The 13,876-nt window shown below is 32.7% G+C and overlaps 1 protein-coding gene across 2 annotated transcripts; it reads left to right on the forward strand.

Annotated features, from left to right (window-relative positions):
- The first annotated feature begins 19 nt into the window (after positions 1-19).
- LOC123710463 (rac GTPase-activating protein 1-like) lies at positions 20-7,972 on the forward strand. 2 transcript variants are annotated; one of them, XM_045662366.1, is made up of 14 exons: positions 20-138; positions 530-641; positions 920-1,122; positions 1,353-1,506; positions 2,007-2,170; positions 2,405-2,506; positions 2,655-2,772; positions 3,340-3,493; positions 3,905-4,022; positions 4,933-5,082; positions 5,373-5,623; positions 6,006-6,135; positions 6,504-6,628; positions 7,222-7,972. In XM_045662366.1, exons 1-14 carry the CDS (start codon positions 94-96, stop codon positions 7,250-7,252), a joined length of 1,857 nt encoding a protein of 618 aa, XP_045518322.1. In that variant the 5' UTR covers positions 20-93; the 3' UTR covers positions 7,253-7,972. The 2 variants fall into 2 exon arrangements, with proteins under 2 accessions (XP_045518322.1, XP_045518323.1); XM_045662367.1 differs by lacking the exon at positions 20-138 and adding an exon at positions 364-412.
- The last annotated feature ends 5,904 nt before the right edge of the window (positions 7,973-13,876 follow it).

A 13,876-nucleotide genomic window follows, 5' to 3' on the forward strand; every position in this document is an offset into this window, starting at 1 on the left:
AATGCAAAATTTCAATTGATATTAATTTGAAATTTCTTTTGCCGTCCCATTGACATTGACATTACCATAAGTTGAAATTGACGTTATTCATCTATGGATCTATTAGGAAACGTGTTACCATGTCCTGTTTATTTAAAAGTAAATAAGTAATGTATTCCTGTTTTCTTCGCTCACTATTCAGTGAATTGGTGAATTAAGTGCATTAGTAGGATAAAACTTTTTAAATCACGTTAGATATTCACTTAAAGAAAAAATTAATCTGGCAACATCAGACAACGAATGTGCCAATAGACTTGTAGCCATGGTAATAAATTAAAAAGTATACAACGGTTGTTTTTTGACATATTTTGTGTGGTCGTTATTTTAATTTTCTGTTCACCTTCAAGATCCTATTAATTATTAGTTTCCAATGGTTAATACCTTAATTATAGTAAACAATAATTAGTGAAAGTTTATAGACTGTTATGGTTATATATTATAATAGTCTCTATTGTTAGCGGGTAAATTAATGCTCATATAATATTTTAAGATGAGCTCTGATGGATTAGAAGGCGGGACGAAGTGGACGCTATCGTTAGCCGCCCAGTTTGATGATATTAATCGTTTGAACAATGTGCTAAATGATGGAACAGTTGAAGAATGTAAGTATTTATCTTTTACTTATTTCGCGTTAAGACATTATTAAAATTGAAAGTTATATTCTCGTACGCCTGTCATACGTGATATCTGTAACGATAATGATACTATTTCCTACCCTTAAAGTTTATACTTTCAAAGATTTCATAGTATCTGACAATAAATACTTCTAATCGCATCTTATCATCTGCTCATCGTTGTATTGTGACCAATTGGCACCAGTAAATTATTGAAATCTTAACACTTATAAAATAATGAAGTAGGCAAATTATTGTTTTTATAGGTTTTCTAGCTTATGTAAAGCAAACGGAATGGGTACGACAACAGTGGGCTGCATCAGAAGCTGAAGCAGCTCGGCTTCAAACAGAGCTGGATGAGGCATTGAGAACTTTATCTAAATGGGAGGCTAAATTTGCACATGTTCGTAAAATGCTTGATGGAGAGAAGAGAGAACGAAATATTGTGTTAAAAAAATATAATGAAGTGGTATGTTTTAGTTGATAAAACAGTGTATTAGTGTTCATGTATTTTATTTTGTAAACATAATTTGTGACCAACACAAGCAAATATACGTAATTTTATATTATAACTAACTAAAACATCTGTATTTACATCAAGTAAGCAAGGTCATTATGTTTAATTAAAATTATTAATAAAGATTATTAGCTTATAGGTTACTGCTTAAGTGAATTTAAAAATGTAACTTATATTTTCAGAATAAATTATTAGATTTGGCCCGAGATCTGCTGTTTAAAGATAATAGAACAAAGTTAAATGATGAAACACTTAATAAGCTGGCCTTCCTCAATGGTACTGCACAGCAGGACCTTAACACCAAAATCAATGGAGCACATGATCTTAATTCTACAGGTACTGTACTACTTTATTTATACTTAGTTTGTTTAAATAAATTAGCTAATTTAATGGTTATTAGCCAGATACCCACTTTTCATTATTTATAGTAACAATGGTGGAAAAGTTATAGTAATTTAGTGAATTATGTAATTATGATAGATAAAAGAAACAGCAGCATCATAAAAGTTATTATCAAAATTTGTATCTTATATGCCAGTATTAGACCTGTTATTTTTTTATACTCTCTCATCAGCTCAGAACATCACATGTTAAATGTGTACAATCAAACACTTACAAAATATGTAAAATAAGTATACAAATGTGAATATAACATGAGAACTTACAAATCAGACAGTGATACCAGATCCATGGAACTTCTTCATAGTACCCACCCTGACGGGACATGTATCAATGAAGTTGTATGGGCCTATAAATAGCTCCTAAGCCTAACTTAAGCTTTTCTAATTCTTGACCTTTAATTTTATCTAAATCAATTCTTATGGCCTTATTCCTAGGAACACTTTTATCGGAAATGTCATATTCTCGTTCTGAGGATGACTTAGATGAGTCCATGGCATCTGCTCATCGCTCTTGGGCACACCGTGGCAGCTGGGCTGTACGAGAGAATCCACCAGCTAACAAGAAACGACGTTCATCTACTAATTCTTCTGCTACTAAGGTAGGCTTTTTTATATTCAATATTTTGATTTACAAGACAAATATTTGAGAAAAATAATTCTTCTTCCTTGATAAGAAGGAGGTTTGAGTATTATTACAGAAATTCAATTATTGTAAATTGTAAGTTGAGAATGCTATGACCAGGGCTCAATAAGTATTAGATTTTTTCCATACATACTGATTGCAATTTTATTGTTTGTTATCTTTTTGACAAATGTTTTTATTTGTGTAATAGACTGTTGAGCTGCAAGGTGGAAAGGTGCTAGCCACCGCTACTACTACGCTCACATTAGAGCGTGCGCCTACCTCACACGACCTTAAACCACCACAGAACTTTGTAAGTTTTTCTAATTAATATATATTGTGCAATAAAATGATAACAGAACAGAGAAAGAAATCTGATTCTTGATGACACTTCTAATTGACTTGTCTAATGGTTGTAAGTACCCTAAAAAGTCTAAAAGTCTTGCTATTAAAATTTTCAGCAACCAATATCAGAGAGTAGTGACGAAGCAGCTACTCCGCGTAGAAAATCTTCGCGTCGCTCAGATAGAATGCAGCCTCCACAGGAGTTTGTCACACCCTCAGCTCCACCTAAAACTGGTAAGTGCTTGATTTATATATCTATAACAATGTGTTTTAGAAGAATTTTGGAATGGTAAAGGATAAATTCAAAAGACATCTTGAACTGTTTTGTACTATTCAAATAGAAAATCCTTTATTACTGATTTAGTGTAGTGAGCATTTAAAGTGGCTCCTTTTTCAAGCATTCACGATCCTCCTATCGATTTCCTGTGCTAACTTGCTTTGAAATGACACAAGATGTTGGTTCTGTTTCTGATCTCATCTATCTGTTTTTCATCATATTAGTTCTTCACCTATTAACTATCAAGTCAAATCTCTCTTGTTTTTGGTGGCAAGATCTTGTAACAGTGCAATGCAAAATTGCAATGATTCGGAGTTATCACTAATTTTTCGACGAATCTAAGGATATTTAGTCTTTGGCCATTTATAACTATTCCTAAGTCACCCCAATCATGATAGCCATGGTTAACCTCTTCAGGAACCACAGTAAACAACTTAGGTGGGGTCTTCTTGTGTCACACCTTTTTGGATAGAAAAATATGGAAAAAGTAGTACAACACATTAATTTTGTATTTTTAATTCTAGATTCCGAGAGTGCATCGGACACGGGTCGCTTACCACAACGCACTCCTTCCGTTCTGTCAGCTGGGTTTGGTTCCCCTCGAGTAAGGATCAGACAGCACAACTTTGTGGCCAAGACTTTCTATAAGCGGGAGATTTGTGCGCCCTGTGGGAAGCCGTTAGTATACTTTTTAGACCATACACAAAGCCTTTATCTTATTATAAGATTTAAACCAACCGACCATGCCTCATAAGAATTGGCATATAAACAGGAGGTTCTGGGGTCGACTTCCGGCTAATCAATTTATTCTGATGGCTGAGAAGTCTTAGAAGACCTGACATGCCTTGAAATTATGAAATATATTTCAGCCCGTTTTATTAGATACATTCAATTAATGCAAAAAGTATTTGTTAATGATTTTAATGCAATTCCATTTCATTTTTCATTATTGCATTAATTAATTCGTAAATTATTTAATAATAATCCGTAATGCGGAATATTCTCGATCAGAAATAATGCAATAATAATCCGTAATGCGGAATATGCTCGATCAAAAATAATGTAATATAGCTATTAATGTGTTAACAGTATCGGATTCGCTAAGCTGGGTGTCCGTTGTGAGAGCTGCCGTGCGCCGGCGCACGCAGATTGCCGTTCGCTTCTGCCTTTACCATGTGTACCGCCTGGAAGACTGTTGCATAACCAGGTATATCTATCTACACAGATGTATATAGGCATTCTATCCTCACACCAATCGGGTGGGGCTAGAATGTTGCTTACAACTATTAAGCATTGTTTTCTATATTTTTATATTTTGGTATTGTAAATTATAACTTGCATGAGGGTAGCATGAAGTAAATAAACACTAGATTGTTAAATACGCATAACAAAAAGTAACTACCTACATAAAGGTGCTTTATTCTACTCTACAGTACTCCCAAATTAATAATGCGCATACAGATCGCCAGTGGTCGTATTCCCTGAAACACCCGAATCATTGAATCGTAAGAGCCCTATACTGAATTTTGCACCTTGTTCGAAAGGTACTTTAGTCAATATCATGTGTACACAATCGAAAATAATTCGGGATGTCGCCGGTGAGTCCCAAGGTCAGTCAGGAGTCGCTGAATTATCGAATCAAATCTTGTTACAGATAAATCAATATTTATCTCTTTTTTCAAAATAACAAAATATATGAAGTAAATGCACTTTACCACTTCATATCGTCTCATCGAAGATGCGCATTATTACTTTGGGCAGAATATTTTTTTTTTACTATTCTCTGGTGGTTGTTCGTTAATTTCGTATTTTAATTATTCAGAATACTACACTAAAGATATTTACAGAAAGTTTAAAATTATAAGTACGATAACGTAAAATTATTAAATGCTGTTTGATTTGAATAGTGTCTTTACAATTATTCTCAATAAATCTTACCTCATTTTTATTATATTAAACACTTATAATTCAACAATGTATTTTTAGGAGGAGTGATATTTTAAATTTCTTAGAGATTCCAAGACTTGGAACTGTTTTATTAATTTGGTGTTTTTACACGTCATAAAGTATTTTTGTATCGAAAATATAAGATTTTTAATGGCTAAAAAATATAACAGGAAGGGTGTATATCTGACTATGCTCCATCCACGCCTCCAATGGTACCGGCGTTACTTGTTCACTGCGTTAATGAGATCGAGAAAAGAGGGCTCACTGAACGCGGCATATATCGCATCAGCGCTGTTGATAAGGAGATTAAACGACTTAAGGTAGGAACGTTTATAAATTAGTAATTTAGTTAGCCAAAAATACTCTTCTCATGTGAAATTTAATCTACATTATTATTTATAGCAGTTTTAATACTTGCGACTTATTTACGCATACCATTTCCTTACGCAGATTTCTGAAATAGTTTTCTTTCACTTACCTTGTTAAATAAATGTCTTGAATTACAATTTTTTTATATCGATGGATTTGCTTAAAGAAAACATTTTAACGGGTCATAGCAAATTTGTGACCAGATGGTCCTTCGAGCCGGATAAATTTTGGGATTTTTCAGGAACGATTTCTACGCGGCCACGGCTCTCCTCAACTCGCTAACGAAGATATTAATGTAATCTGTGGTTGCGTAAAAGACTTCTTACGTTCCCTTCGAGAACCATTAGTGACGAACGCACTATGGGCAGATTTTATTGATGCAGCTAAACTGAGTGAGCCAAGTGATGCAACCGCAGCTATAGTACAGGCAGTCAGTCAATTGCCACAGCCTAATAGAGATACTTTGGCTTTTTTGATTTTACACTTGCAGAAGTAAGTACATTAATGTTATGAAAAGGGAAGCGATTTTAAAAATGCCTATGTTACTGAAGAGCTGCTAAAATCGGTGAAACAATCATTGTTCTCTTTGAGAGGTTCCTTCTTGATTTATCTCGTGATGGATTTTAAAAAATATGGCGGACGAGCGGTAGAATTGATATTATTATTAAATCATTTACTAAATTGTTCAATCGTCCAGCATTTGAAGATGTTTAGATTAAGGTTTGGTCAATAAATAATGATCAAATCGAAAAAAGACTTTATAATGAGATTTATTATGAAACTATATGTACAGTAATGGAAAAATATTAATAAACTTTTCCATCTTTGAAGATAAATTTTGAACGGATTTTAACAAGTCATTCATGTATTCCAGGGTAGCAGAAAGTCCAGACTGTGAGATGGGAATAGACAATTTGTCGCGTATATTTGGTCCAAATGTGGTCGGATACGGCATGGTGACACAGGCGCCAGAAATGTATACTGTCACTGCGCAGATGGCTAATGTGAGCAACTTTTTGTGTTTATTTATAAATATATTGTAAATAATATATTTATTAAAAAAAATATTTCAATACTCAATTACATTGTTTCTTGATTTCTAAAAATAATTGGTAGGTATTTAAATCATAATTTCACGACTACGCCAAGAACTTACCTAGGTGTCATGCGTTTGAACCCTGGCTGTCCTGGAATGTCTGGAATGAAGTAATGGATTTTTTATGTCGGTAATTAATACTTTTCTTGCGGCGAAGAAAAATGTCACGCTTAAAACCCACAAATTAAGATCTTTTTTAATTAAACATTATGGTCGTGATGCCGTATTTTGTCAATTATTATATTAAAACAATAATCAATAATACATGTTCGTCAGGTTATGCAAGTTCTACTCCGCCTACCAGGCGACTACTGGTCCCAATGGGCGTGTCCGGGGGATTCGCCTCAACGTGCACCTGCGCACACTCCAAGGGGATTCTTCTTTTCGCCCGCCGATAATGGGTATGTTACATTTTTATTTCTATTAAATTTATTTATCTCAAATAAAACATTAATACTAAAATAGTTATGTGAAGGAAATCTATATAAACGTTAAAATATTTATGAAAAAAGAGTCATGTCGCTTTCGAATTAGTTCTTATAGTGAGATTCAGGAAAGAGACTCATAAAAGAGGCACAAACTTTGACTCCCGAATTACAAAGTCCATTACATTTTTGACGTACCTGAGTCAGATTTTGTAGTTTCATAAGCAATTTAATGTTTGTTGTCAACTGTATTTTTTGTATTCATTGTAATATTTTAACTTTCTACTTTGTAAAGTATATACAATTTGTACTGTGGTGTACCACTTTAGTAGTGCCTAAGGTTAAACTTCTTAGTGTTTTTTTTTTTTTAATTTATTTCTGTACTTTTAATATTAAGCAATAATACATTTTAAAAAATATAGTCTATTTTTTGAACATGTGTAAGAGCTGGAACGAACGCGAAATCATAAATTATCTTTTGACGAGTTACGGTGGCACATGTTCGTTCCTTTTAATCATAATTTAGATTATAATCTTCATATATTTTAACGTTTTTTCTTTTGTTACAGCGTATCGCGCAAGAAAAGGAACTTTTTCTAAATTTTTGTTGGTTCATGTAACCTTTTAGCCATTGAATTAAGTTTATTGTACTTTATTATTTAGTATATTTACAATATTACATAACATATACCTCAATATTTCAGATTCAGTATTTGCTTACAGAAAATAGATATTTAACTCAACTTTTATATTACAAATTATATACCTAATAACTTCACATATTGCAAAAACCGCATGAAGTTCCGTGCAGTAATTTAAGCTTACCGCGATCAGAGGTGTCGGAGACAGTTTTTCATGTTATGGAATTTTGATTTGATTTGATTTGATTACTAGTAAATTACTGAACTGATATGAAGGTATGATAAGTTTTCTTTAGATGTCTATATTAAGTTGCGTTATTTATTTAAAAAAATAGTCTTACATCGTATTATAGAATTGAGTACTTAATAGTATATAAAGCAAAGGGCTCAAAGTGTTTAACATAAATATCGGTTAAAATCGCGTTTACTTACTTATAATTTGAGGCATACAAATTTAAGAAACCCATCAAAAACGAAATAATTTTAATAAGTAAACACGTTTAAACCCAATTATGATATAATTAGTATTTGATACAGTACTATGGAAAGTGCAAAATATTTTTGTATATTTTCTTTTTTACTTCAAACGTGTTAACCTGAGGGCCTTCGGCAAAATTCGTTTTAGAGGTGGTGTCACTCTGACCTTATATTCACACATTATTTAGTCATGCTTACGGAACATCAATTATCCCACCTTATTTATTGTGGTTTTGGCAGTACCCAGTTTAATATTCCTCATAGTTAAAAAAATCAACTTCGTGGCTGTTCAAGTATTACTTAAGCAGATTTACTGCAAAGCTCTCAAAAGTAATAGTACATAAACGTTTTTGTAGGAATGTGTGAAAACGTAAATAAGTACTGTTAACGTTATCACCAAATAAGTAAAATCAAAGAGAACGCCTTTTATTGCCTTTTCAATGGATGTCAAATATTTATAAGATTTTTGTACCTTATAACTATATCACTTTGTTCAATAATTATAGTATATACTTGTATTTATTTCGTTTAAATAAATATGTTTAATGACATGTATAATTTGTAACATTAAGTCGACATTGTTTCTTAAGTTTTTTCTTGACATTAAAATTATGTGCCTAAATTTGTTTTATTATAAGACCTTGTTTTTACTACCAGCGACTTTATATAGTTAGAGTCAAATAGTCAAAGCTTAAATATGAATACAAACCTATAAGCCTGGTTATGCTATAAAGTAGTTGTGACTTAGGTACACTACCTAATTTAATTGACATTAATTGTATATTTAAATGTAACTATGTATTGACAAAGGATAGATTCCGTCTGCCTCATTATTATTTACAACAGATAGCTACTGTGCTATCTTTCTTTTTATTCACAATTAAAGCTAAACATTTAGCTTTTCAGACTACTGCTTCTATTGTGGAAATTAGTTTATTAAAGAAAGTATCTACTTCCAATAACACTTAATGAAATATTCATAATGTAAATTAGATAGTGTGAAAATAGAGGCGACCTCTAGCAATCACTTATTACTACTTAGCTCTACACAAACATGTAATAATTATTACTAACAACTTGATGCATCAAAAGATGCAAGGTATGTTGGGCAAAGAATTAGAATTGGAGATATTTTTAAAATCAACTAAAATTGATGTCCTATGCAATACCGAACATTGGCTTAGAGAATGCCAAATCATCTTTAACTTTGATCAGCACCATGTTTCAAGTTCGTTTTGCAGATGTTCAGAAATTCATGGGGGCTCTTTGATTATTGTTAATAAAAAATTAAAGTTTATACTTTATAAGAGCGACATCGTGTGTCTGTCTGTAGAACACTCTTTGGAAGTAGCCTGTGTAGAGATTGAGAACTAAATTATTTTAAGTGTTTACAGACCACCAAGTGCATCTTACGATTTTTTTAAGAAATGTTTTTCTTACATGTGTCTTCACTACGACATCATGGACAATTACGACCTAGCCTAACTTAAGACTAATAAGTAATTAAAGTCTTGTGTTCAATTTTTTTCATTCACTGTTTAGCACTTAATATTAAAGTACACTAACACTAATTCACTAGTTCAAATGGTTTTGTCCTTTTCAATCTTCTCACTAGGACCGTGGTGTCAAGGAGTTGAATAGCCTCGACACTCACGTGATGGTGGAGCCTATGTTCGTGTGCTATAGCAGTCTTTTTTTATTAATGTGGTGACGTCCTTTACATTAAGGTCCCGATGAATGTCGTTATTGCGAATGTACCAGGGAGCATTGATTATTCCCCTGAACACTTTGTTTTGGAATCTTGAATACATAGCTGAATTTTTGAAACATAAAGCTATTTTTTAAATAGACAGTTGCACAAACTATTTCAAACGGGCGAGATCCAATGTGCAAGTCAGAGGGCAAAATTACGCGGCGCAGTTCCAGGCGCGGGGAAGCCACAAGAAATACGCCACCATGCTTGCGCCCATCCATGCGGTCACATCGTAATACCGTATATCTGGGAGTGACTAGCTCAGCGTCAGCTATAGATTCGTTACATCCCGTTTCCGTAACTGCAAACAAATCTACAGGGATTGATGAGACACTCATATATAATTCCTTTAACTTGGTCCGAAGACCCCTCACATTTTGGTAACATATTTTAATGTGTCTACTTCCATCCTTTTGGGTTGTTTGGTGATCTCCGAAATCACACCCAATCACAATATTCAACATTTATACGCCAATTATCCGGTTTACATAATAACTCATATTCACATTCTGGTACCCCAATAATGAACCCAATAATGCGTAATCCTTTTCTCTTTAATGATTAATTTTTTCGACTCTTATAGACACATCCTTGGTATATATTACGTTCTTAACATAATTCTCCAGACATTCCACACTTGTATCTTTGTTTAGTCGCCACACATGCAGAAACTTTTTCCGCTCAGTTCCATGAATCTCCACTACATCGCTTCTACCTCCTCCCAAGTTAAAAATAACTTCACAACTGGGATATTTTCCAACGTGATATTTCCTAAATCTTATCGACATAGTTTTCCTTTGGTTTCCATTTCTTGTTCTTTATTTATATGTGCTACATCTTCAGTTACCCTATTTGTTTTCTCCGTGAAAGCACTCTGCTTCAACTTATTATTTTTTATTCGGCTCGGGTTCTGTTTTGTAGCATTCGCAAACGACACCGGTAAAGTACCTAGTCTGACATTGTGTTCCGGCTATCGGGCACTTGTCCAAAGAACAGTTGTTAAGGGAATTTACATTTCGTTTCAACTCATGGCCCTGTAGTGTTTCCACTTCAAAGGTATTTTCCATAATAACCATAATACTTTTCCGCAATTCTTTTAATTCTGTTTCAGACCTGTTAAATCGTCCCTGAAGTTCCTTATATTGCTTTCCTTGCTCTTCGAAACGATTATTCATTTCCTGACGACATTCCTGCGTCTCTTTCAGCAAAATACTATGGTACTTTTGGATCAAAGCTTCATTCATTCGTGGACTTGCCTTTTTTGGTGACAAAGGATCCTGAGTCGCCTCACTTATATACCTCCCCTTTTGTGACTTTGCACGAACAGGTTGGACATTGCCAAACATCTTTCTCTTGCTGATTCATTAAAACCAATTTGCTTTTAATTTTCAGTTTGTGTAACACTGGCGCTACCACAACAAATAATGTTGTTACTCTTGAATTACTTATATATTATTCCTTTACCGTATGACGTTTGAAAGGAATATAATATATAATAGTAATTCCATTATTGAAAGCAGGTAGTTTGTCCGACCCCAGTAACTATAGACCAATTTCCGTACTACATACTTGTAGTAAAATATTTGAAAAAACTAAATTAAATCAACTAGCAAGTCATTTTAACGTAAACAAAATATTACTTAATAATCAGTTCGGTTTTACCAAGGGTCGCTCGACAGCCGATACCGGTGTTGAGTTATATAGATATATCGTCAAGGCTTGGGAGGAGTCGTATGACGCCACTATGGCATCAATAATACTGCACTGAAACTTCTGACTTCCTATTTACACAGTAGAACTCAGAAGGTTGAAGTGAATGAGAAGAAGAGAAGATGAAGAGGTCCTCTGGGTCGGCAGTAGATATGGGGGTACCACAGGGCTCAATTCTTGGCCCTTTCCACTTTCTTGTTTATATAAATGATTGAATGATGAATTTCATGGTAGAGACAAAACATCAGATAGTTTTGTTTGCTGATGATACGTCCTTGATTTTTAAAATAAAATAACAAATTTTGACGATGTGAACAAGGCTCTCTCTTCGATTGTCCATTTATTTAGTATAAATAACCTTCTACTTAACGCAAAAAAAAGAAATGCATTGAAATTTGTGCAAAAAATGCAGGGGTGACGGATACTAGACCAATTATAAATAATGAGGAATTGAATCTGGATGATACAACTGTATTTCTTGGAATCACCAAGAATTCAAAACTTCAGTGGTCCCCTCATATTATCGGATAGGTGAAGAGACTTAGCTTACGCGGTTAAAGAAATTCGCTCACTAACTGATGTCGATACAGCTAGACTTGTTTGGTTTAGTTACTTCCACAGCTTAATGACCTATGGCTTATTATTATGGGGTCATGCTGCTGATGTCGAAACTATTTTCATACTGCAGAAGATAGCTATTCGTGCAATCTATAATTTAAATGTAGGGAATCTCTGAGGGATAAATTCAAGGAAATTAATATACTTATCTTTCCCTCGCAATATATTTATGAAAATATTATGTATGTTTACAAAAATAGTGATAAGTTTACTAGAATAGAAGATACGCAGAATGTTAGTACTCGGAACAAACGCAGGCTGCAATTTCCGCGTACTAGACTATCTAAAGTTAGTAATTCTTTTTTGGGAAAAGGGATGCTCTTCTTTAATAAAATTCCAGAGGCTCCTGTATCTCTGTGGTTTAATAAATTTAAGAAATGTATTAATTAATTATTAATACAAATTTAACGATTATCTAGTTGATAAAAAAGCCTGGGACTAGTGCTAGACAGGCTACTTCTAATTAGTTTGCGATATTTGTTTTAAAATAAGTGTTGTTTGATGATTTGATATTTTAAAAGAATACCGAGAGTTTTTTACGTCGGCTTTTTCTCTTGGCCTACATCTTCTGTCTTCTTTGCCGATGAGTAGGGATGTCTACCTATTCAAATTTAATGACGTGGAATAAGTGATACTTGTATCTTATGTTTTATAATAAACATATTTTTTTAAATAATAAAATAAAGATTTGGGTTTATATATATTATTAGGCAAGAATTGAAATCTACAATTTTGTTTTAAGCAAAGCTATGCATTAATCTCTAGTGCAGTCGGAAAGTCTTTCTTTTGTAGAAATATAATTATTGTATTTAACAATAATAGTGTATTGTAATACGAGTTATTACTACGAAACCGCCACCGCTCTTTTTAGGATTATACTTAATGACCACAACTAAAATAAAAACGGCCTTATCCAACTTTACGCATAATCAGCTACAGAATATAAAACGATACTAAGCCAATACAAATTTCATTTCAAAAAGCAATATATAGAAACGCTTTAAATGATTCATTGCTGGTTTTGAAAATGGCGGCAAAATAATGGTCCGGTTACGGCACGGAAGGCCGATATCATGGAAGTCAAGCCACTCAAAACTGATGAACACAGTAAGAGCAGAATGTACCTATTTGTTCTAATCAAGTCAACCATGGACTTTTCTTATCTTAGTTGTACTGTAATGTAAAGCCTTGGCAGTAAAAACATCTTAAAATATTTTGCATTTCCAAATCAATACGTTTCTTTAGAAAAAAGTCGTCACTTATTATATTTTGAAAATTATTTACAAACAAATAAAATTACTTTTCAGAAATTATATCACATTTATTGAAATAATAAATAATTGAGCAAAACAATTTAGAAAGATATAATATAAATAGCTGTATACAATTGTACTAAAATAGATGAAAATTATACAAATAAATTAAAATCTGTCCGTGAACTAGTTTATTGTTTTGCTTAATCAATTCTAAAATCGATTAGCAAAAACTACACATTAATATTAATAAAAAAGCGGAACTAAGTTTCTAATAAAATCTACAAACAAAAGATATTCAAATTATAGAAAAAAATAAAATAAATGCATCATATGAATTAATATATATATTATAATGTCTGCTTTTTAATAAATATACAAAACCATTCACACATGAGCATACAATAATACGCATTGTTTATTGTAGGTATAATATTAAAGTAATTCAATTCAATAGGAATATCGCAGAAGAATTATAAAATTATTATTAATAGCGAAGCAACTTTTTTTTTACTTGACCTGGATACAAGTCCATTCGTTATAAGACATTTAGATCACAATCTTAACATAAAACGGTTGTAACCGATACTATGTATTGAAAACCTACTTCTTTGGTAGAGTAATTTGGTATTAGCTAGCTTAGGTATTTTAATTCAAGTTTGTCTTTTCACATTTATTATAATTCTAATTATTAACTTATCTTTTCTAATAAAAGGTAACGTTGTGTCTTAAATTATTATGAATGAAATCATGGAACAAATAAATATGGTTT

This window comes from Pieris brassicae, chromosome 5, assembly GCF_905147105.1.
Source record: "Pieris brassicae chromosome 5, ilPieBrab1.1, whole genome shotgun sequence".
Taxonomy (NCBI): Eukaryota; Metazoa; Arthropoda; class Insecta; order Lepidoptera; family Pieridae; genus Pieris; species Pieris brassicae.

What these genes read in the sequence shown, in the direction of transcription:
- LOC123710463 (XM_045662366.1), top strand. Translation starts at nt 94, where the DNA reads ATGGATCTATTAGGAAACGTGTTACCATGTCCTGTTTATTTAAAA. An exon ending in TTAAACCACCACAGAACTTT is followed by an intron (nt 2,507 to 2,654) that starts GTAAGTTTTTCT and finishes TAAAATTTTCAG; the next exon opens with CAACCAATATCAGAGAGTAG. An exon ending in AGGAGATTAAACGACTTAAG is followed by an intron (nt 5,083 to 5,372) that starts GTAGGAACGTTT and finishes GGGATTTTTCAG; the next exon opens with GAACGATTTCTACGCGGCCA.